This window comes from Macrobrachium rosenbergii, chromosome 21 (assembly GCF_040412425.1).
Source record: "Macrobrachium rosenbergii isolate ZJJX-2024 chromosome 21, ASM4041242v1, whole genome shotgun sequence".
NCBI classification, from domain to species: domain Eukaryota; kingdom Metazoa; phylum Arthropoda; class Malacostraca; order Decapoda; family Palaemonidae; genus Macrobrachium; species Macrobrachium rosenbergii.
In genome coordinates, this window is record NC_089761.1 from 70,608,143 (window position 1) to 70,633,654 (window position 25,512).

General features: G+C 41.8%; 1 protein-coding gene across 1 annotated transcript in view; it reads left to right on the forward strand.

Annotated features, from left to right (window-relative positions):
* The window catches only part of LOC136849552 (general transcription factor 3C polypeptide 1), a 1,135,756-nt gene that overhangs the window by 645,721 nt on the left and 464,523 nt on the right, over window positions 1-25,512 (forward strand). The window contains 1 exon segment of the mRNA XM_067122889.1: window positions 16,541-16,798. Within this exon segment, the coding sequence (XP_066978990.1) occupies window positions 16,541-16,798 (258 nt within the window).

Below are 25,512 nucleotides of genomic sequence, written 5' to 3' on the forward strand. Positions count from 1 at the left end.
CGTTCAGATACTTAAAAACACCAAGCATGTCCGAAGTAATCAGAATTTCTCAGATGACTTCGTTCATAGAGATCTAAAAGATAGTGTGTGAATATCTCGGTGTAGTACTCTTTATCAGAACGGCAATATTTACTCGTTTTCCGTTATGGACAGGCTTATTATTGCATCATCATACGAGGTAGTGATAATTTCTTTAATTTTCACACATTCATATTTGTATTTCACGGTGTTAAAAGTCAGCTGGAATTAATGGCAGTAAATGTTGCGACAGCTACGGTAAGTTGACCAAATCTATTTAAATCTGCAAGAGCGTTCTCTATGATGTGTGGAGCACTTCAGCGGGGAAAACACAAGTAACTGGATGTTTCTTGGCGTTGCCCGTTCTCTCTGCGTTGCCATAGTTTTCTCTCTCTCTCTCTCTCTTTCTCTCTCTCTCTCTCTCTCTCCATCGCTAAAACATACTATACAAATATAGTATCGCTCAATCTCAAAAAAAAAAAAAAAAAAATAATGAAATGAGTAGCTCTACATGTAGGCCTAGGCACACAACAGCAACTCTCTCTCTCTCTCTCTCTCTCTCTCTCTCTCTCTCTCTCTCTCTCTCTCTCTCTCTCTCTCTCTCTCTCTCTCTCTCTCTCTCTCTCTCTCCATCGCTAAAACATACTTTTCAAATATAGTATCGCTCAATCTCAAAAAAAAAAAAAAAAAAAACAATGAAATGAGTAGCTCTACATATAGGCCTAGGCTTACACAACAGCAACTCTCTCTCTCTCTCTCTCTCTCTCTCTCTCTCTCTCTCTCTCTCTCTCTCTCTCTCTCTCTCTCTCTCTCATCGTAACATTGCATTCGTTCCTTTATTGTCCCCCACGTTGCTCAAATTTAATTCTTGATTTCACTATGGAAGATCGCGTTTCCGATTATGCAAGCATTCCGTTCATTGTGGTATCATAAATTCATTTGTGTAAGGTTAATTGGTAGGTTACGTCGAAAAATGTTTATTTTGCTCAGAACTGTCGCTGCAAATTACAACTTGAACGAATACTGTAAAGCTTACTACTGCATTTAAGTATCAGTGATGTCAGAATCGTAGAATATGATTGAAAGTTATAGGAGGTCAAGCAAAAAACCAACACACTAAGACAGAAGCTCCTCCCCTTTCTAAAGTTGCCAGATGTCGCATTATTGAGCAATATACTGTATGTCTGAAGATTTAAAAAAACTGTATCTTCACTTTCCTTGCCGAGTGTACATGACTTTTTATCACATCACCGTGATTCTTATATAATCAGTAAGCTACAAACGTCCTTTAATATCCAATTCGCTCTGCCTCGGAAATAATATATTTTCATATATGTTACCAAAGGGGAATTTTTTAGATGATAATAAGTTCGTCGTCCCGCGGGCTCGAACCAATGAAGGACAAGAACTCAGGACTACAGTGGACGCCTTAACTCACACGGCCAGTAAGTGAGGCATAAGTGGATATTGGCTCACATCTACAAATCCCCGTCGAACTCAGGTGGTTGTATTTAGAGTTGATATCCACCCACCTCAGCCATGTTGACCATGTAGTGCGTTTGTCGCTCGCAGCCATATTATGACTTATTATCAACTAAAAAATTCCCCTTCGGGAACATATATAAAAATATATTTCCGAGGTAGAGCGAATTGGATATTAAGGACGTTTGTAGCTTACTGATTGTAGCCTATATGAATCACGGTGATGTGATAAAAGTCATAATATGGCTGCATGCGACAAACGCACTACATGGTCAACATGGCAGAGGTGGGTGGATATCAACTCTAAATACAAACACCTGAGTTTGACACGGATTTGTAGATAGGAGCCAATATCCACTTATAGCTCACTTGTTGGCCGTGTGGGTTAAGGCGTCCACTTTAGTCCTGAGTTCTTGTCCTTTGTTGGTTCGAGCCCCGGGATGACGAACTTATTATCAACTAAAAAATTCCCCTTTTAACATATGAAAATATATTATTTCCAGTAGAAGCAAGTGGATATTAAAGGACGTTTGTAGCTTACTGATTGTATATGAATCACGTTGATGTGATAAAAAGTCATAATATGGCTGCGTGCGACAAACGCACTACATGGTCAACATGGCAGAGGTGGGTGGATATAGACTCTAAATACAACCACCTGAGTTTATTTGATTTGTAGATGGGAGCCGATATCCACTTATAGCTCACTTGCTGGCCGTGTGGGTTAAGGCATCCACTGTAGTCCTGAGTTCTTGTCCTTTGTTGGCTCGAGCCCACGGGACGATGAACTTATTGTCAACTAAAAAATTCCCCTTTGGTAACATATATGAAAATATATTATTTCTGAGTTAGAGAGAATTGGATATTAAAGGATGGAAATTCATGATTTATGAAGGAAAGAGAGAGAGAGAGAGAGAGAGAGAGTTTTCAGTATCGTTCCATAGCAGTATTTTATTTGAACATAAGTGGGCAACATTTGACCATCAGTGGGCAACATTTTGTCCCCCGTGCAGTCAGTACAGTATGTCAATATGTCAAAATAAGGACAGTTAGGTTACACCCCCATCACTCCGAAGGATGGAGAAAAGACTGGGAACCCACATGTATTCTTTTAAAAAATCAAATGATATACTATAGAAATGCAAAAAGTTTCAATTATAGCATGGAAAATGTGAAAAAATTGATAATAAAGTACTGTCATGTTTATCCATAAAACTACAGTGTACAAAATAAACATACATGTTACATATGCATATAAATTTCTCTCTTATCTCAGTGAGAGAGAGAGAGAGAGAGAGAGAGAGAGAGAGAGAGAGAGAAACAAAAACACAACTCTTATGTCAAAGCAAGTAAAGTACCAAGAGAGAGAGAGAGATGTTTACATCGACAGCTGTTTTGTGATTTTGATTAATTTTACTGTATTTTAAGTAAAGTATGCTAATATCATACAGTATTTATGTACAAGAATAAAAGTAATACAAATTTTACTTACCAATTTTATGCATTAAAGCATGAAAACTTATAAATTACTTCAAAAATTAAACATACGACCTAAGCAGGTTTCTCGATGATTTTGCAAATGTTGTGTCTGAAAAAATCGCATATGCCAATTAGGTAGGTTCCAATGAAAAGCTCGCATATCTGTGAATTCGCACAACTTGCAGCATGTGACATTGAGGTATTACTGTGTGTGTATATATACAGTATATATATGTATAATAAGTATATATATACACACACATGCAGGCAGTCCCTGGATAACAACGGGGGTTCCGTTCTTGGCCGAGCAACAATAACTGAAAATTGTCGTTAACTGGAACATCACAATATTTATGCTAATAAATGGTGTTTACAAGTCCATTAGCACTGATTGGCACCGATAAACCACTTAGTGGCGCCGAAAAACACTTGCCAATGCCGATAAACTGCCTACTGATGCCGATAACACCACCTACTGATGCTAATAAACCGCTTACCAGTGCACAAAATCGCTTACTGGCTCCGAAAATCTGGGTAACAACACTAATATGTAGCCTTCTTGTTAGGCTATCGATTTATTTTGCCTAGATATTGTTATCTAACCCTAGGGTCCCTGGTCGAAGCTAGGCCACTTAAGGATACGTAATCCTGGGACATAGGCTACAGACAACATCTGCTATTAATCTAGTTTAAATTATTCACACTTACTGCCTAGATTATTGTAGATTCACACTTACTGCATAGATTATTGTAGATATCGTATAATCTGATAGTTGTGGAACTTTTAGTTAAAACATTTAGTTAGAATTTAAAACAATTTTCACTCTACGAAACTAGGCTAGCAATCAACGAGCCTGGTTCTGGCTTTCACACACACATTATCAATTCCAAAAGTTTAAAACTAAAAATTTTAACTGGAACTAATACATTAAGCACTTACCTTGCTAGTTTTGATGTTTCCATGATCCTCGCTAATGAAATCGGAGAAAAAAGTCAAATTTTTTTGGAGCGCTGGTAACAACGTAAACCGTTCACTATTGACCAACAGAGAGTAATAATAGCTCCTTGGTCTTTAACTGCCTGGTTGTAAACCAGAGGGCAGACGTGCATGTGCAGTAGTCACTTCTCTTTCTTGCAGGTTCTTTGATGGTGGAAAAACTGGGTTCAGTTTCACGGAAGATAAGGGAAAGTGTCCTCTTATCTTTGAGTCCATTATATACTTCATCACGTTATGATGTTGATCATTACGACACAATACCTGGCCAAAAAGACCAACTAGAAGAGAATTCTTTGATATTAGTTTGGTCACCTGGAGCTCTGGCAGACCATGGAAGGTAACTGCTTGAGGACAAAACAGGTGACTACACTATCAAAAAATGCTTATTTCTAAAGTTTAAACACTAAATATGACCCTAATCATGCTCCTAAAGTATTAAGCTAACTTTTAAATGAAATTAAAGTTACTGTAATACCATTTAAAAGTTAGCGTAATACATTACCCTTAAAAAAAGAAATAAATGGTTGACATAAGAATAGAGAGTTGGAAGAGAATTTCTCTCTCACCCCCTCCGACCAATCTGTTTTTAGAAGTCTTCTCATCCATGTTTTTAAGAACTTCTGTATAGGCTAGAAAAATGGAAGGAGTGCGGAGGGGAGGAGGAAGCAAACAAGGAGAGAAATTTTGTGCCGAGAACCAACCGGGATCGAGAAGAGGGGGCAAGAAGGCGATTAGCCTAGAGGAGACACATCCAAAGAACTCTATTCCCCCAAGGAAGGAAGAGAACTAAGGGGCTCACTCTGCCCACCAAAAAACGACCCTGGAGGAAACAGCAACCAAAACTCCCTCAACCTGCTGGATCTCCACTCTGAGGGCAAGGGGATGGAAGCAAAATAAGCCTACTCCACTAAATAACCATCACACATAAGCATGTAACAAAAATTGTGCTCAATAGGGTGCGTAGCCTACCTCGGGGCAGCGGTTAGATCTGAGGCTGCCGCTACCACGAGGAGGTAAACAATGGATAAAATAATTGAACAGAGAGCACTATCGCCAAGAAAAAATAAATAGCCTAATACAGACTAAAAATAATAAGGAACCCAACCTGGGGTACCTTAGGCATCACCCTCAAAAGGGCAGTAGGCCAATAATAAATAAATTTCGAAAAAGGGCAAGCCACAGGAAACCCGGTGTAGGAGGAGAACCATGGGGCAAAAAATAACATCTATAACGACAGGAGACAACCCCAACAGAAAAGAACTGATGGGTTCGCCTGCATAATCACATGGCTGGCGGAGGACGCCCGTGGCGTCATAATAAGATCTCAATATTTATAAAAAGACGAGACCAAAACAGCCAAAATATAGAACAAAAACCCCACAATAAGATGGTACTTAACTTGGAGATAGTAAAGCTGCTCGATGACATGGCGAAAGATGAATAAAATCCAAAAAAAGGCACGAGCACACAAAAAGAAAAGGTAGCTATCACGTGCTAGAAAATGGAATGAGGTAGGTGGCGCTTGTGTCTTGAACTGGCGGGTGTTGGGCAAAAAGGGGGCTGTAACGCTCACCGCTCTGTTCTGGGGTTTTGATAGGGAGAGATCTTTGAGTAAGTCTCCGTGGTAGTGATCTTTCACTCACCCTTCGTTTTACCGACGTCTTCCCTGGAGAAGATTTCGATCTGGGGTAGTAACCCAGCTTTCCTGAAAGCTCTTTTTCTCTGGTATATCTAGCATATTATACCTAGAAATTCGTGCTATAATGGAATTTCGCCGGGTGACACGGGACCTTCCTCAGAAATAGATTTTTCCTTTGTCAAAATCCCTTTATTCTACGTCTCATTCTCTGTTCTGAAGTGCTTTTTCATGAACAAACTGTTTTTCATTTGGAGGACTAATACAATGCTTAGTTATTATGTCTCTATGTTTTAGAACATATTTGCCACACTAGTGCATTTACTGTTCATAGACAGTACAGGTAAGATTAGATCAATTTAAACTAGCTGCTGTACAGGTAAAGATATACAGAGAAATAATATGTAAAAATGTGTGAGTGCTAACCACAGACGAGAGAGAGAGAGAGAGATTAGGGTTGTCCTTACTTAAGAGAGTGAAATTATTTATCAGTTATTACGGAGACAGAGAGAATAACACACAAGAGAGAGAGAGAGAGAGTTGTCCTAAAATAAGTCTAATCCTTTGGACCAGCCCTAGGAGAGCTGTTAATCAGCTCAGTGGTCTGGTAAAACTAAGGTATACTTAACTTACTTAAAGTATCAAGTTAAATTATTTATGAATTATTACGTAGACAGAGAGTATAACATGAGAGAGAGAGAGCAAAGTTATTCGTACATTAGATATCAAAAGATGAAAATTCATGATTTATGAGGGTAAAAGGAAAAAAGAAAAAAAAGAGAGAGAGAGATAGTACATAGAAACCCTTTGAAATGCTGTGGGCAATGATTGACATTTTTGATAGCTTTGCCCTCGCCCCTCTCTTCAAAGGTTTCACAAAGGATTGGGAAATGATATTTGCTTATTTAAAATACAGTATCACAAAACTTACTATACAAATATATAAATTTTGTAATTACAGTTTTATTATTATTATTATTATTATTATTATTATTATTATTATTATTTAATCATATAAATATTTGAAAATTAGTACTTATTATTAGGTAAAGCATTTATCATACAAAACAAATAAACATTTACATGTAACCATAAAAATCTCCCATCACTGTAAGAGAGAGATAGAGACAATTATTTTTATTTAACATTATTTAATTTACACATAAAAGCTTGAAAACTTATAGATTACATGAAAACGTAAGCAAACACTTTTGCAGGGTTTCTCGAGGATTTGTGAATGTCGCGTGTCTGTGAAAAAATCACCTATGACAATTAGCTAGGTTCCAGTGAAAGTTCGTGTGTCTGTAAGTATATATTTATATATATATATATATATATATATATATATATATATATATATACATATATATATATATATATATATATATAAATAAGGGATTTTGACAAAGGAAAAATCTATTTCTGAGGAAGGCTCCCGTGTCACCCGGTGAAATTCCATTGTTGCACGAATTTCTAGGTATAAAATGCTAGATATACCAGAGAAAAAGAGCTTTCAGGAAAGCTGGGGTTACTACCCCAGATCGAGCGTCTTCTCCAAGGAAGGCGTCGGTATAACGAAGGGTGAGTGAAGGATCACTACCACGGAGTCTTACTCGAAAGATATCTCCCTGTTAAAACCCCAGAAGAGAGCGGTGAGCCGTTACAGCCCCCACACACAAACGCCCGCCAGTTCGGTGACACCAGCGCCACCTACCTCATTCCAGGCTAGCACTACCCCCAGGCTTGGCATGTGCAAGTAGGGGGGGGAGCAACAGGTGTGTCAGGGAGGGTCACCGGGTGACACGGGGCCTTCCTCAGAAATAGATTTTCCTTTGTCAAAATCCCTTTTCTGAGTCCAGCCCGTGTCAGCCGGTGAAATAGTGATAGAGAATCATGCCAAGGCTGCTAACTACGAGGAAACAAGGTAATCTGAAGAAGAAACATAAGTTACGAAAATGGTTTTAATCAGGTATCTCTCACATGTGAAATTGAATACTAAACTGAAAAGTACAGTAAAAAACTTAACATTACGAAATATGTGAGCAAGTCCACAGTGTGGCAGGGAAAAACCCAAAAATACTACTAAGACTACAAGGGTATAATGATAATTGAAAAATTACTTAGACTAAAGAGTATACACAACCTTATAGCTAAACACATAAGAGACAACACAACATGGGGAATAATTACATACATGTATATATATATATGGGGTACATGGAGCAAAATAAAAACAGCCCAGTACCCCAAAGAAAAACACAATCATAACATGTCAAATTACAGTTTCCACTCAACAGAGACAATATAATATCAATATGAGGAGCAAGGCAGTGAGGCATGATCAACCAGGAGGACAAGCAGAGAAGTAAATGAGGCAGGCGGGGTGGGGGGAAAGGGGAGGATAAGGAAGATGACTAATTAAGGTGGGGAGATGACACTTCCCACAGCTATTGTAGAAAATTTCAGGGCTTGAGTGTTTTTAAATAGTGGCGTTTAAACACTAGAGGTGATTTCCAACCCGTGTATTTAGAGAGTTCTGAGAAGTCCATATTATGAAAGTAATTAATAGAAGTAGCAACTGCTCGAACATCATGAACCTTAGGAACTGAATCTGGGTTGGCTTGTTTAATAAAATACAAAATTTGTTGCCTTATTGCATTTATCGATAGAGTACCACCTTTCTCCCTGATAAAAAGAGGACCCGACTTACACTGTGGAGTTCTTAAAAGGTAAGACTTTAGGGTATAAACTGGACATAAAGACTGGTCTTGTGGAAGGGGCACCACCTTCCAAGGGGACCACCTGTCTTGTGGGTCTTCATTTTTAGCTAAAAATCTAGGGTCAGGGGAAAGGAGGACTTCTCCGGACGGGAGGAAGTTCACAAAATCATCACCTCTAGTGAGAGCCGACAGCTCTGAGATTCTGGCACCTGAAGCCAAGCTAATCAGAAATAAAGTCTTCCTTAACAGATCCAGATAAGAGCAGTGAAAGTTGTCAATCTCAGATGCTAACTTAAGAACATCATTGAGGAACCACGTAACAGATTGTGGGCGTGATACGGGTCTCAGACGAGCGCATGCTCTGGGGATAGATGAAAAATAGGAATCTGTAAGGTCAATTTTAAAACCATATAAGAATACCTTCTTCAGGGCTGACTTGGCTGTGGTAATAGTGGCCGGGGCAAGGCCTTTCTCAAACAATGATCTAAAGAAGGTAACTGCTAGATTAGTCGTCATGACTTGGGCTTCAGATGTTTTCAGGAAGGAGGCCAATTTTTTGACTGCTGAGTCATACTGTCTAAGAGTAGAATCTCTTTTGTCTGATTCTAGAAACAGAGTGTTAACGGGGTCAATGTTTGCTCCCTTTTGGGCTGCGAACTTTATAAAGTCCATAAAACTAGGGCATTCTGAATTCTTGAGGAAGCTGACACAGTCTTGGTTTGTACTGTCTGGGTCAGTTTGGGCTTGGGAATCCGAAGACTCCGCAATCCCAGTTCCTGAAGAAGAGGGAACCAATTGCTCTTCGGCCAATAGGGGGCTACCAGGGCTGGTTGACCTTTGAATGTCCTGAGTTTGTGTAATACTTTCAGCAGCAAGTTTATTGGAGAAACAGATAAATCTTCTCCCAATTGTTCCAATCTACTGTCATTGCGTCCGTGGCATACGCCTGGGGTCCAGGTTCGGAGCCACATAACAGGGGAGCTTGAAGTTGCTCTCCGTCGCGAACAGATCCACTTGGAGACCCAGAACCTGGCGACAAATCCAATTGAAGGATTCCCCGTCCAGGGACCACTCCGTCTCCAACGGAGTAGCCCTGGACAGGGAATCTGCCACCACGTTCCGCACCCCCGCTAGGTGGGTGGCTGACAGATACCAGCTGTGCTTGTTCGCCAGGGAGAAAATAGCAATCATCACCTGGTTTACTCGACCTGATTTGGAGCCGCCCTGTTGATGCAATGAACTACCACTGCGCTGTCAATACCAGCCTGATATGAATCCGGTTGGGGCGGATTTTCTTTAGAGTTAGAAAAACCGCCATAGCTTCCAGGGTGTTTATATGGAACTGCTGAAACATAGTGGACCACGTTCCTTGTACTTTTTGTTTTGGCGAATATCCTCCCCAGCCGCTTAGGGAAGCGTCCGTGTGAACAACTAGTGCCGGGGAAACTGAAGCGGAACTGTCTTGGACAGGCCACTGACTGTGGACCAAGGCCGCAGTCTCGCCTTTAAGATTCGAGGAATAGAGGAGACCTTGTCTCTGAGCTTGACATTGGCTCGACTCCGCCACACTCTGTTTATGTCTTTTAATTTTGCTTTTAAGAGCAGGTCCGTCACTGAGGCAAATTGAAGAGACCCAAGGATTCTTTCTTGGGTCCGGCGGGATGCTGATTGGTTTTTCAGAAATTTCCTGGTAAGGGATGCTATCTCCTTCCGCTTGGGAGGCGGGAGGGATAACGTGTGAGAGGACAGATCCCACTGGAGACCCAGCCACTGAAACCGGGACTCCGAGTCAGGCGGGACTTCTCTCTGTTCAGCTGAAAACCTAACGACTCCAGGAAGTTGATGACCTTGGACGTAGCCTTCCTGACATTCTAGAACTGTTGGAGCCCAAATTATCCAATCGTCTATGCGCTGCTAGGGATATCCCTCGGGACCGGAGTTGTTGAACTACCGTGTCCGCCAGCTTGGTAAATATCCTGGGCGCAATGTTTAGACCGAAGGGCATGACCCTGAAGGAGTAGGCTTGATTCCCGAGTCTGAAACCCAGGAACGGAGAGAAGTTCCGCGCAACCGGGACGTGATAATAAGCGTCTGAAAGATCGATAGAGGTGGTGACGGCTCCACGCGGAAGTAGAGTCCGTACCTGAGCTACCGTAAGCATGCGAAATTTGTCGCATTTTATGTAGAGATTTAGACGCGACAGATCCAGGATCACTCTTTGCTGATCGGAGTCTTTTTTGGGAACAGTGAATAACCTGCCTTGAAACTTTAGGTGCCTTACTTTCTTTATTGCTTGTTTGTTGAGCAATTCTGCCACGTAATCCTGCAGGATTGATGAGGGTGGCTGGTAAAACCTGGTCAGAGGAGGAGGGTCTTTGATCCAGCTCCATCCTAGACCCTTGGACACAATGCTGTGTGCCCAAGGGCTGAAGGTCCATTGGTCCCTGAACCAATACAGGCGACCACCTGCCTGTTTGTTCTCAGTGGGAGGAGCGGGTTTGTTCCCTCTACCACGCCCAGGCTTTCCTCTTGGGGTGGTGTTGACTTTCCTCTGTAAGGAGCCCTGCCTCTTCCCCCCCTTGCGCTCCTATTAAGGCCGTGAAAGAATCCACGGCCCTCATAGGTTGGATTGTATGCTGGTGAAGCAACATACGAGGGCGCGGCAAGGGAATGAGCTGGTTGAACCAGCACATATTGTTGGGGATGGGCCTTTGAGGTGGAGGGCTGTGCCACTGCCGAGACCGGGACGGCTTGGACTACCGTCTGATGATGGGGTCTCTTGTGCCTCCTGAATCGTTTGCCTCCTCTCGTCTGGGGGCCGCCAGATTCTGTGGTCTTATGCTTGTAGGCAGAAATGCCCCAGCGAGAGCGCAGACTCTGGTTGGCCCTTGTAGCCTCCCTAAGAACATTCGTAACCTCCTGAGGAAGAGGTTAGGTCCCCAGATCGAGCTCTTCACAAGCTTGTTAGGCTCGTGACGGATGGTGGCATCAGCGAAAATAAATTTCCTGCATTCAAGCCTGGCCATGATAAAGTCAAACAGGTCGGACTGAAATCCCGCCAGCAGGGATTTAGCCAAGACCTGAAAGAAAGGCTCGTCTGCACAGGAAACGGCAGTGGCTTCAGTGATGCAGACGGAGTTCAAAGACCGGGCTAGCTTAGTCCGGGCCTCAAACTCCGCCTTCAGCAAGGCTTCCGGTAGTTTGGGGAGCTGCTCTCTAAATTGAGATGAAGCGCAAAAGGCGTCCAGCTTTCCAACAGTAAAGGTGGACGGCGTGTCAGTCCAAAACTCATCGCCCCTTGGGAATACCAGGGATGTGGAGTCTGTTTCCCTTAACTGTGGTAAAGGATTGCCCTCAAAGCACGCTCGGGCCGTAGCTAGAGCGACTTTGTTTAAGCAGGGAGTCGGCAACCTGTCACCCAGGGCGAACATAGTAAAATTGCCCTTGAAAGGCGTCAGTTTCGTGTTATCTGCCTGCCACTCCGTCAGAGTGCGCCCAGGGAGAGCCGACTGAGCCTGGTCTCTAGGGAAGATCACTGTCTCCCTAGGAACCTTGTCTGAATGTACCCAGGCTTCCTCCGTCAGCCTAACGAAGCCTGGGTAAGGGGGCAAGAGATCGGCGGGAAAGAACTCCAGCTCTTCCAACCGCCTCGTGCCAAGACCTTCCACCGTTAAGGTGCCCTCATGCTGAATAGCCCGGAGGGCGAAACGCCAAGGGTTCCCGACGTCAAAGGAGGGAGATCCGCCGTATCAGGGATGGCATACTGGGGTTCGGCTCCGCCTGGCGAGCCATCCCGCCAGTATGTTGTCATGACTGGTCAACTTCTCTGATATTTGAGTAAATCTTGGACTCGACCTCCGCCGAGAACCGTTCAAAAGCTGGTTAGCGAAAGTCTCGCGTCAAAGGCAGGCTGGCGAGGAGGGCTTGGTTTTGATGCCCTCTTACTCGCGCCTTTGCGGAGGAACCAGACTTGCTCCCGGAGGCTGGTGCTGAGACCTTAGCCTTCGACGGGGAAAGGCAATGCTTTCCTGGAAGACGAGGACTTAAAGCCCTTCGCCTTCCATGAAGTCTTCAACTTCAACTTGGGGATAGCTGATGGAGCTCTATCACCCAAGGAGGAAGACTTCACAAAACCTGTGAAAAGGAAGACACTGATGAAGCTGGGGAGTCAAAGGGGGCCCGCCCCAACAACCTCACTTACCTCGCTACTTACCACCTGGTCCTGTTCTGTATTCATGGGTTCCAGGTCCAAGTCTAATGCGGCGACGTCCTCCAAAACCTAAGCGTAAAGGATGTCCACTTGGGGTGGCTGGGTCGCATCCCGGATCTGCTGGATGATGGGGGTGACAAGTTCTTCTGGCACTGCGGCCGCCACCCGTGCGCCGGGTAGAGCAGGTCCCTCAACCTAGCGTAGAGGACATAGGGCTTCCCCGACGGAACGTTCCTCCCAAACCCAGCCACCCAAGCCGGAGAGATTTCAAGGAAGACTTCTTGGAGGACTCGTCCGCCTGTAAGAGAACCGACAATTAGCAGAACGAAAGAACGGTTCCGAGAACCACATAAACACTATTTCGATATGAGGAGCGTAATATGGAAGAAAACTATCACTTACCGACTCGTCCTGGACACTTTGCACACAAAGCGAAGCAAACCTCACAGCCATCGGGGTGCCAGACTACCAGGTCGTCCAACCGGACCGCACAACCAGCGTGGGTCCGGCACACTACGTGTCCATAAGGTTGCTGTAATGAAGCGGTGCACGGCTCCTCAGCGAACAGTCTGTAAGTGTAAAAAGTACATGAACCTACCACTCTAAGCAATCTAAAGCCGGCAAGGCCGGGAATTTCAACTACAACCGGAATGCTCCGGTGGATAGGAAACCCCTCGTTAAAAACTAGGCCAACAAGCTCCAAATTACACAGAGTGGAAGGTAAAGTACTTCCAGACCCGGAATACTCCGGCGGAATGAAAGGTATGAGACAACAGGAACTCACCGCATAAGGGCTGCCAGTAAAACAACGGCGGAACCCGGGCGTAGTACCGGACTCAATAGCATATATAAAAAAGTAGAGACGGAGTGAGAAGCCCACTCCGTTAGATAAAATACACTTATATATATATAATTAATTAATAGAATAAACAAGTGATGGTAAAAAGGAGCAAACCACTCCGGAGACCGGAGGGATCCGCCCCCTTCATATATTCCCCTCCTCTCGGACTTCCCCGCCAGTGAAACAAGGTGGTTGAGATGCTCGTCATGATAGGCCAGGTACATAACATAAGCTGGAGCAAGTGTAAACAACCCAACCAAGAAACCCGACGGGGAGGAAAGAAAGTGTGGGAGAGAGTGTTCGAGTCGGAGCGAGTAAACGAACCACCAATACAAACACAGCGATGCTTGGGACTGTATGGGAGGGAGCGAATCCCTCTACCAGGGGGAGTCCCTCAACTTGGAGAAAACGCCATCTAGCGTCACCCGCACAAGTAGAGCAAAGCTGGGAAGGGGGGGAAGGGGGGAGGTGGTGGGGTAGGGAAGAGTGGTAGGCTACGAGAGTGAAAACAGGAGACAAGGGAAAATGATTCACCCGCTCAACTGCACACACACACCGCTCCAAGCATAATGAAAACTTAGGAGGGTGGCCTACTACTAGGGGAGAGATGCGACCGAGCCTCAATGCCCAACTCCTGACTAGGCGAAGCCTAATAAAATACCGAACCAAGCGTAGCCTAGGTTAACGGAAGGAGTGCGGGAAGGGAGGAGGAAGGCAAACAGGGAGAGAAATTTTGTGCCGAGAGCCAACCGGGACCGAAAAGAGGGGGCAAAAGGCAACTAGCCTAGAGAGACACACCCAATGAACTCTATTCCCCCAAAGGAAGGAAGAGAACTAAGGGGCTCACTCTGCCACCCCAAAAAACGACCCGGAGGAAACAGCAACCAAAACTCCCTCAACCCGATGGATCCTCCACGCCTAGGGCAGAGGAAGGGAGCATCTGAGCCTAATGTAATAGGCAAGGGAAGACCACACCGTAATAAACCATCACACACAAAAACATAGAATAAATAAAAATGTGCTCAACAGGTGCGTAGCCTACCTCGGGAAGCGGTTAGATCTGAGGCTGCCGAATAAAAATGTGCTCATACGAGGTGCGTAGCCTACCTCGGGGAAGCGGTTAGATCTGAGGCTGCCGCTACCTCGAGGAGGTAAACAATGAATAAAAACAAAACAGAGCACCATCGCCAAGAAAAATAAAATATATAGCCTTAATGTAGACTAAGTAATAAACAAGGAACCCAGCCTGGGGGGGGAACCTGGACGGGGCATCACCCTAATATGGACCGTAAGGCCTAACAAAAATATATTAAGACTCGAAAAAACGGGGGGGGCCACCGCAGGAAACCCGCCAGGAGGAGAACCAGGGGGCAAATAATAACATATAACGACAAGGAGACAACCCCAACAGAAAAAGACTGATGGGGTCGCCTGGATCGACATGGCTGGCAGGGGGCGCCGTGGCATCATAACAAAGATCTCATAATTGTGAAAACCGAGACAATTACAGCCAAATTATCGAACAAAACCCCACAATAAGATGGTACTTAACTTGGAGATGGTAAAGCTGCTCGATGACATGATTAATTGGAAGAATAATCCAATAAAGGGCACAAGCACAAAAAGAGAGTGGTAGCAGACACGTGCTAGAAAATGGAATGAGGTAGGTGGCGCTGGTGTCGCCGAACTGGCGGGTGTTTGTGTGTGGGGGCTGTAACGGCTCACCGCTCTCTTCTGGGGGTTTTAACAGGGAGATATCTTTCGAGTAAGACTCCGTGGTAGTGATCCTTCACTCACCCTTCGTTATACCGACGTCTTCCTTGGAGAAGACGCTCGATCTGGGGGTAGTAACCCCAGCTTTCCTGAAAGCTCTTTTTTCTCTGGTATATCTAGCATTTTATACCTAGAAATTCGTGCAACAATGGAATTTCACCGGCTGACACGGGGCTGGACTCAGAAATATATATATATAATGTATATACACACACATGTACAGGGTTGAGAGGAAATTTCATTGCTTACCTTTTGCTAAAATGTTGAGAAGTCCCATCTATTAGTAGCTTGATAGTGACCGCATCAAAAAGTAACGTACCTTCGTACATACACACACATTCTCTCTCTCTCTCTCTCTCTCTCTCTCTCTCTCTCTCTCTCTCTCTCTCTCTCTCTCTCTCTCTCTCTCTCTCTCTCTCTCTCAGGTCTGCAGTAAAACAAGCCTTACCCAAAGTAATTTTCTACATTTTTTGAGTTAATTGTAAATTTTTGGTTTTGTTTTAAAATCTTGTTAGAAGAATGTTGGACTTTCAGTTTATAATATAATATATTTCAATGTTTTGAGATAAGATTTTCTTTGAAATTCCATTCCTGTTAATAAAGAACCTAATATTAATACAGTATGTTGAAATTAGGTTACTGAAATAATATAGTCAAGTTTAGTGTCAAGAATTGCAAAGAGTGATGTTCACCTTGGCATAATACATATTTATTTTAAACAAGCCATATCCTATTTGTAGTAATAACTAAAATAACTAAAAACTTTCACATTTCCTTCATCGACCTCATCTAAAAGTGCCAAGCCTTCTGTAGGTCCTGGTGGAACAATTTTTAAAAAAAGTTGGAGACTGAGATCTTAATACTTTTTCAGGTTTTGAAATATCTACTGAATCATATGAACCAATGGATTTTGCCTCAATTTCTGGTATATCAACAGACATGTTTACATTTGCTTTCAAGTAGGACTTGTTGCTGGCTTTGTTTATTTAATATTTTATTTTGACATTATGCTTTCTTATGGTGGTCATGTGCAGTTTTATAGCAGACAACAGACATTTGTGTGCAAGAATGTAAAACAATGAAAAAATAACATTAGTAGATTTAGATAATGGATATATATGCCTTAAGGTATGACCATCCTAAAAATGCAAAGTACCTTTTACATTGTGTTTACAGTACTATTCAATATAGAATTATTGCACAGAAAAACTCACTTGTTTTTCTTAGCTTGAGACATTTGTTTTCTTTATATTTAGATGAGACATTTGTTTTCTTTATATTTAACTATAGCTAGGAAAGGAATTGTTGTTGCATTCCGACTGTGATTTCAAATAGTCATTTTATTTTGCATTTCTAAGTGTTTTGTTCTTTTTCGGTTTTTCAGGGTCCTCGGCTACCAAGAAACAAAAAGAATATTGAAAACATATATGCCAACATGTTCCAGTCATTGATGCAAAGATTAGTGATTAAGTTTGGGTCTAGTGAGTCCAGACAGTGTCCAGATTTGCCTGATACAATAGAGGAGTTTGAGGAACGTTTTAGGATCATCGTTGCTTCTCCATCTCTTCGTAGCAAACTGAGATGCAGAGAAGTTCAATCTGTTCCTGACATTGATTTTTATGTAGTCAATGCTCTTATATATGTAAGTGCTGATGCTCAGTTTTGTTGCAGTATCTTTCATTACTTCTGTGACATATGACTGTATTGACAAGTTGTGAATATTTGCTCTTGGATGCTAATTTTTTAAATGAAAAGTAGAGTTGGGAAACTTGCAAGATATGCTCTTCCAGCCACTTGATAGTCACTGATTTGATTTGCAGGGGTTGCATATGATAATACAGTATGACAATTACTTGCATTATATATGTGTCTAATTCTGTAAACAATAGTAGTATTATTTGAGATAAATCTTACCCACTGTTAAAGTTAGCTTACATCTTCATGGTGTTAGGTGCAATCGGCATTCAAAATAAACAAGATTAATGCTTGGCTGGTCCAGGTGGATTGTCTGTACTCACCTGTTTCCCACCAGGTGGCATTGGAATATTTATGTTCTTGTGACATTTCTTTATGCTGTGTCCTTGTGCATACAGTGTGAATCACCCATCATAGTTTTGACTATTTCTGACTGTTTTTCTCATGTACGGTATTATGCTTGTTTTCTGTTTTGCATGTCATCCACAGCAAGAAGAGATAAGTTCTGTACAATTGAGTTTTGTGTAAACCACATGTATTCAGCTGGGAATGATTGTCACACAGGTGTTGCTGGTAGAGGTAATGAGTGTGATTTTTTTTCTTCTCAGTGTGAGAGTGTTAGCAGTGGTTTGATGAGAAATGAATAATTATTTGGAATGAATCTTAAATACTGCTTACATCTTTGTGTGGTAGGTGTGATCAGCATTCAAAACAAACAAAAATAACACTTGGCTGACTTGGATGGAATGTTTATATTAAAGTCACAGTTCATCATACTCTACCTTGTGCATACAGTGTGAATCTGCTGTAGTAATTTAAACTATTTGTGGCTGTTTTTCTCCTGTATGGTGTTGTGCTTGCTTTCTGTTTTTGCAGTATGTCTTCTATAGCAAGCAAAAATAGAAGTGTTAGGTTCTGTACAAACAAGAAGTTGAAGCTGGTTCTGTACGAATAAGAAGTTGAAGTTATCTGATTCTATTAAGGCATGATTTGAGGTGATCTCAAAAGTGTATCCCTTAAAACTGGTTCTTGGAATACTACTGATTTGGTTTCCAGTTTTATGAAGCTGCATAGATCTACTTGTTATGGCACAGATTTGATGTCAGATTTTCAACCATCCTCTATTGAAGATGAAAGTTTTTTCAAGTTGCTTGCCCCATAGAAGCAAAGAGCTGTCTAATTGGTAAGGTACTTTGGCCTAACAATGAGGTAGAAGTACTTGTGAAGTCAGTATATTGTCCCTAGCACGACTGCTTGTTTATTGCGGCAGGGAGAAAAGGGGAAATGACAATAAGTAAGAGGTGTGGTCATAAAGTATCAGGGCTGGTGTTATAAAAAAAGAAAATATGACATGTACCATTTTAGCATTTAATATCCTTCGAAGTAGTCCCCTGTGGAAGCCACACACTTTATCCAGTGCTGCTTCCATCGATGGAAGCATTCCTGGAACTCGTTTTCTGGGATAATCAGCAGCTGCCTAGTTGCATTCACTTGGATCTTCTCAGCGTCCAGAAATCCTCTTTCTTTCCATTGGGATTTGATTTTTAGAAAGAGGAAAAAGTCTCAAGGGGCAAGTTCTGGGGAATACAGTGACTTGGGGGATGTGCGTGGCTAAAAATTGCTGCACAAGCTGCACTAAATGGGCAGGTGCGTTGTCATGGTGCAATTGCCACTTGCCAGGCTCATGGAATTCTGGCCTTTTCCGATGAATAGCATTCCACAAATGCTGCAACACGTCACAGTAGTACTCGTTTACTGTCTGACCAGTTGGGCCATACTCATGATGAACAATTCTCTTGTAGTTGAAGTAAACTATGTTTTTCTCAGTTCTTCTGGTTGTGGGTCTCCCAGAACATTCGTCATTACAGTATCGATATTTTGTAGGCCATCCTGAAAACGTCTGAACCACTCATACCCTCCTGTGTGGCTCATACACTTTTTGCAACTTTGCGTAAGTCTGTGCTCAGGTATCATCAAGCTTTTGGCAAAATTTGATACAGATTCTCTGGTCAACTTTCTCCATCATAGTCAATTAAACAACCACACACTACATACTTTCCTTCCAAGCACTGCTGTAAAGGGTGAAAGTTATCTAGGATGCTAAAAACTTAGCGTGCATGCTCAGTGGGGTCAAGGTCAATCTGTGCCAAGTGGCCTCATTTTGCATATTTTAGCTCCTTTACTATAGCAACAGTCCTGATGCTTTATGATCGCACCTCGTATATAAATGTTAGTCCTTGATGAGGCGTTGGGATATTCAACTTGCCTTGATAGACATAGTTTGAAGCATACAGGGGATTGTATTTTTTACAGTTCGGTTTTAAAGTAATAATGGGAACAGTTGTCTTGATATTTATCTTATAATTAACTAAGCTCAATGTTGTTTTTGGGACATTCCATAATTTTCTAATTAACCTCAAAATCTTTAAGCCATTGCCAAAGATGTCTCAAATTAGGAGAATAGAGAATTCTTAGAGAAGTCTTCCCTTAAGTGTCTGCATGAAAGTTCCGCTCTGAATAACAACCCAAAATGCCCTCGACTTCTTTTGCTTCAGTAAACTCTTTCAAGGTGATCAAGGGTCACATTTTAAGTGGAAGAATTGCAAAGACAACCATAACTGTTGTTTTGAACTTACAAGGTTAAGTAGGAGGCCATGTACTGAGTTTCTGGAGTAGTAATAGTTCTCTGGGAAGGATACTTTGTACTTTATGCATGCTATTTGTCCACCCCTGTCGGTGTTCCCGATATCCCTCCTTGCTCACCCACTTCACACAGAGAAGCTCTTGAGTTTTGAAGGAGGGGATCAAATGGTTGTTACATGAGGAGGTGACCAAGCCAATTTTAGACTAAGTCACTGAGGTTTTACCATTGACTTTTTCTTGTTCTCAAGGTGGGGGGAGGGGTTGGAGGCTAATATTGGGACTTTCCAGTCTCAACAAATTCATTAATTTCACTCTCTTTTTTTAAGGATTCATTCATTTTTGCCTTAATGGTCATCTGGAGGGGTGACTGGATGTTTTCTCTCTGTATGCAGGAAGTATACTTCCTTGTCCCAATCTGTTCTCAGTCAAGGAAGATCTACACTTTTTCATCAAAGGCAAGGACTTCCAATTCAGAGTTCTGGGTGCTGGTATGAACAAGGCACCACATGCATTCTCCCATGTTTTGGGCTCCATTAATGGGAGGGAGTCATCTGCTAGGAGTCTGAGTTTTCTTAAACTTGAATGTCTGGTTAGTTATCTGTAACTCATTTCAGGCAATCTTGAGGGCAAAGGATTGTCTTCTGCATCTGGCCTTGGTGCTGGGCATTCTGATCAGCATTAACAAGTTTGTGTTTCTCTGACCCAGTCAATTGTTTTTCTGGGGATGAAGATCAACTCTCTCCCTTTGGGCTTTTCAGACAAGCACCAGGTAGACATTTTCTGTCACTGCTGAGATAATCTTGGTCCTTAAAAGCCTGTAACCAAGAAGTGGCTTCCTCTTTTGGGTCACTTGGTCTCTTTAGGGAAGTTTGTTAACATGGGCTGTCTAAGAATGACCAATTCAGCTTTATATCAAGAACTCTTGGGTCAGGTCTCATCTTCCAAACTCCATTCCAGGCATAATTTCTTCAGCTCTTTTATGTTTTCTTTGTTGGTGGGGAGATCACTCAAGACTGTTGATGGGTCTGCCTCTAGACCTCAAGAGCTCAGACCTTGCTGACCAACTCCTCAAGAAAGTTGATGGGTCTTCTCTCAGTTAGGGACCCAAAGTAACTCATTTAGAATTTTATTCAGTTATTGTTACATGACAGTCTTATCACTTGAAAAAGTATTCTCCATTTGACCAACTCAGCAAGAAAAGTTTCCTTCCACTTTCAGGCAAAGAACATCTTCTCTGACCAAAATGGTCTCTTCATCTGCAAGTTCAGAAGAAAACGACGGAGTCATTGTTCACAAGAGTTCCAGAATTGCTCAACAGTGGAAAACACCTGATAAGTGCATTGCTTCAAATGGAGAATACTTTGAAGGTGATAAGACTGTAAACATGTAACAATAACTGAATAAAACTATGACACAATTCGTTACTTTTGGGTGTAAATGGTCTCTTCATCTGCAAGTATGTGAGAAGCTGTGGAACCTTTTGTGAGCCCTCAACATTGATCAGTTTGCGACTGCTCAAAATGCAAAACTCACAAATTGCCCTGCTCCATTCCAGGATCTCTGGCATGGATAGTCATAACTTTTCACCTAGAGTGATCAAAACTAGATCCTCATGCTTTATCTCCATTTGCACTCTAGAGGAAAGTTTTCAACATGTTGTGGCCGTCTGAGAAGACTAGCCTTTCTTAGCTCTTAGTGACCCCAATGGAAATGGTTTCTTGAGCTACCTCCCTTGGCAGTAGAAGTTCTTCACCCTCTCTCAATCAGGAAAGATCTTAGACAGTCACATTTAAGAAGAATTTATCAAAAGCGCAACACACTTCATCTGATCACAAAGAAACTTTTATCTGTCTCGTGTGAGCAAAAGGCTTTTCGAGAGCGACTAGGGAACCAGCCTTAAGTCTAGTAGTCCCTACAGTTTTACCTTAACAACAATATTGGTCATTTCATTGTCCCTGGAGCTTGTTCTGAGGGATATCCAGCACCAGTACCTCAGTAGATAACTCAGTGAAGTTCTTCTGGTATCTCAGGTATATGAAGTGACTTTCTGTTGTAGGGCTTCAAGTATACAGTAAACCCCCCGTATTCGCGTTCTCATGGTTCACGGACTCACGCATTCGCAGGTTTCTCTGTGGAACATATCTAGCCACTATTCACGGAAAATTCGCCCATTCGCGATATTTTTCACTGAGAAATATTCACTAATTACTGTATTTTCATATAATTTTCATGAATAAATGCACTTTTTGTGATAAAACTATTAAAATACTCAGGTATATGCATTTTTTCAGGGTTTTTTTGTGTTTAAGCTATCAAAATGGGCAGTTCTAAGTGTTTTTAGAGGGGTTTTAAGTATTCGCGGATTTTAGCTATTCACGGGGGGGTGTGGGACGCATCCCCCGCGAATACGGGTGGTTCACTGTATAGCTTTATGTTGTCTCCAGTTCTGGGACATGCTACTTGAATAATGCTCACGACTTTAGATCAGGTCTAATGATCTTTTGAGCTGGAAACCCCAAAATCTTCCTATCATTGTTCAGGATGGTGGTTAGATATAGCCCTCAGATTTGATGTTACCTCAATTTAAGCCTTTGGATAAAGCTTCCCTTAATCCTTAAGGGACAGGCTAATTATATATCATGCAACCCCCCAGACCAGGCAAACTTAAAGATTGGCCAATTTAAGAAAAAACATATCAATGGAAAAAATTATAAAAATTTTCCCTACCTTTTACGGGAAGTTGAAAGTGACTATTTACAACCCTGTGCAGGGCCTTTTTCACAAAACACTTGTAAATTTTACCAAGTTATACATGTTTTTTCTAATGATTTATTTTATTTTATTTTGTAAAATTATGATTAAAGCTCACACAATATCATAACAGATAAGAAATAAAATCAGTAACAAATTCTGAGAATATTTTTGTAAAATATTTACGTAAATTTACTGAGATCGGGAAGTGCAGTAACTTTTTTGGGATTTATACATGTTTTTTCTAACATTTCTTAGCAAAATTACAGTTATAACTGACATCGTATCGTAAAAGATAAGAACTAAAACCAACAGCAATCCCTGGGTATATTTATGAGCAAATAAATAAATAGACATCATGGGAGAGGAAGGTGCAAGACATTCCCCCTGCAAGGCAAGAAAAATACTAAATTCCATGAGATGGCCACGACTGAGCTGAGCTGAATTCTTTAGTTGCCATAATTCATTTATGGGCCGTTGAAGTATTGTAAACTCTTTCCCGCTCAATACAGCCAAATCGTATGGCACATAATATTAATACTCCTCAGAGGGGATCCGTCCACCACCCAAAGCCTGTTTTAGATCCTCTATTGAGGGGATCCGTCCATTAAGGATTAAGAAATCAACTTTCAAAACATTTTTTCATATGGCTCTTGCTACAGAAAAGTGTATCAGTGAGCTTCAAGCCCATTCTTGTAAGGCTTTGTTCAAAGGGACATGCCTTTTTTTCCCATTGTTTAGGGTTAAAAACAATGAGAAGAGGGACCTCCTCTATCTCCAGTTATAGCTCGAAGGATTTCAATAGAAAGGCTTAATCCTTGAAGAGGAGCAGTTAAGAATTTATTCTATGGTGTTAGGAGGCCAAACACTCCTATGGTCAAGAATTCTGAGTTTTTTTTTTTTTTTCTATGTTGCCTCATACAGTCATTGCACTGAGAATCAAATCCTGATCATTTGCCAGGATAGAGAAGGATAGGTATGATTCTCGGTCATGCCCTTTGAATTAGATATCACATAGAGAATCTTCATGAAATTAGAAGAAACTCAGAAAGAAGGCATATAACTGGTATCTTACTTAGATGATTGGCTAATCAAGGGAGCTACCAATGAAGAACGCTTATAAAACATGAGATTGGTAAGGCAACAGACTCAGTCAAGAGGTTTCTTCATAAACTGGAACAAGTCCCACCTCACACCAAATAGGTGTTTTTTGTGGTTGAGACTTTGTTGGGATATCCTTTGTTGTTGGTTGTCTTCCTAGCCAGATTCTGACCAGAATAAGGAAGGACCTGGGAATTTTTTTTAACCCAATCTGTATGTTTCCCATGATGTTAAGTAGTTGGGAAGATATTTCGTTCATGAACATGGGAGGGAATTCTGGCAAAACAGGTCAAACTGACTCCACCACCCATGTGAGTAGTAATACATATGGATGCCTCCTTGACAGGTTTTAGATGCCATTGGGAGGACAGTCTGGTTGTGGTAAGATGGAGCTGGTGTCTGTCTTTCTGTCTCTCAGAAAATTGAAACTTCCAAAGAGGACCTACATTTTGTTGGTCCTAGATAATATGACAGCAGTGACATGTATCAAGAGGTTGGCCTTCCTTGCAGCCTCTCTCAGTGTAGTCTTGCTGTTTCTCCTATGGATGGCTCAGGCAAAGAAGTGGAACCTGTCAGCTTTTCACCCCACAGGGTTGCTCGACTGAGTAGGTGTTAGACAAAACTTCCTTTAAAATAATTGCCAACATGCTTCTGCATTAGGGAGTGGACCTATTTACCTTACACAGAAACTATCAACTTCCAGTGTATACATCTTCAAACCTGGACAGTCAGGCAGTAGCATGATGTACATATTTACAAGACTGAAACAAGTGAAAGACATTCTGCCTCTTTCCTACATTGTTCCAGATTTTGAAGGTTTAGAATAAACTGCTAACATCCAGTGGAACCACCTACCTAATGGCCTCAAATTGGCCAGAGTCATTGGTTCCTACTCCAACAGCGGGCAAAAAAATCAATCCTAATGCTGTCTGCTTTTATATCCCTGACAGAGAGAGAGGAAAAATTATCTACACATCCTCTTTTCTGAGCTGTGGCCCTCAAGTGTAGATTTCTTTTATCTATCCAGCAATACCAGTCTGTATGGAAGGTGTGGCTGGATTACCTCCATTCTGAGACCCTTGATTAAAACAGTGCTTACATTTTCTAATATATCTGGTGGAGGTTAAGAACCTTGTTGCTACTACAGTTATATCATACAGTGTTGCGTCAAAGCCTGTGCTTTATGAGTTTGGCATTGATTAAAATATATAGAAGTACATAGTTCCCTTCTCCAGTCTTTTGCATTGCAAAGACCAGTTCCTGCAATGCTTCCTATTACCAGGTCTCTGAATAAGGTTTTCTAAGCTTTGTCATCTCAGTTTAGTAGTCCTAATGCAACTGCAACTCTGCACTGCAAAAGGCAGTCTTCTTGACCATTTGAGAATCCCAGCTCTCTTAGATAGGAACAACGTTTCATCACGTATGCACCTAGCTGTCAATGTTGTCTCGTTGCCTGTCATTTTTGGCCAAGAATAAGGATCCTTTGAAGAAGAAATCCCCTATTCTTCTTTGGGAACTCAGAAAGTAAGTAAGTATAGCTTAGTTTTACCAGACCACTGAGCTGATTAACAGCTCTCCTAGGGCTGGCCCGAAGGATTAGACTTATTTTACGTGGCTAAGAACCAATTGGTTACTTAGCAACGGGACCTACAGCTTATTGTGGAATCCGAACCACATTATAGCAACTACAGATAAAACATTATGCCTAGACCAAGGACTCTAGGTTTACAAATGTCCCAGATGGTCCTTTTTTCTTACATCTTATCACGAACAAGGTACTGTCTCAGCATGGGCTGAGAATTGCCATAGTGACCCTTATTAGCAAGGAGAACCCCATCCCCATTTCTGGGGAGTGGGTACTTCCCTGGCTTTTGTTGGAGGCATTTCTTTCGAAGAAGTCTCTGAAGTTTACAAGGTGGTCACCATAGCCAGTGCTCCTTGAACAATGCTGCCATGACATACCTTCCATGTCCTTTTATTAAACAGTAAGTTGTTATTAAATATTAGTTTAACCAGACAACTGCAGTCACAAGTTTAGAAAGTTATCATTGGATTATTACATCTCTCAAAATAGTCTTCAGAGCAAGGAACCAGTTATAAACTCAGGAGATTTTGTTCATTTCCATTGGGTTAATAGAGCACCTCACCCTCCAGTTTTCAAGGAGG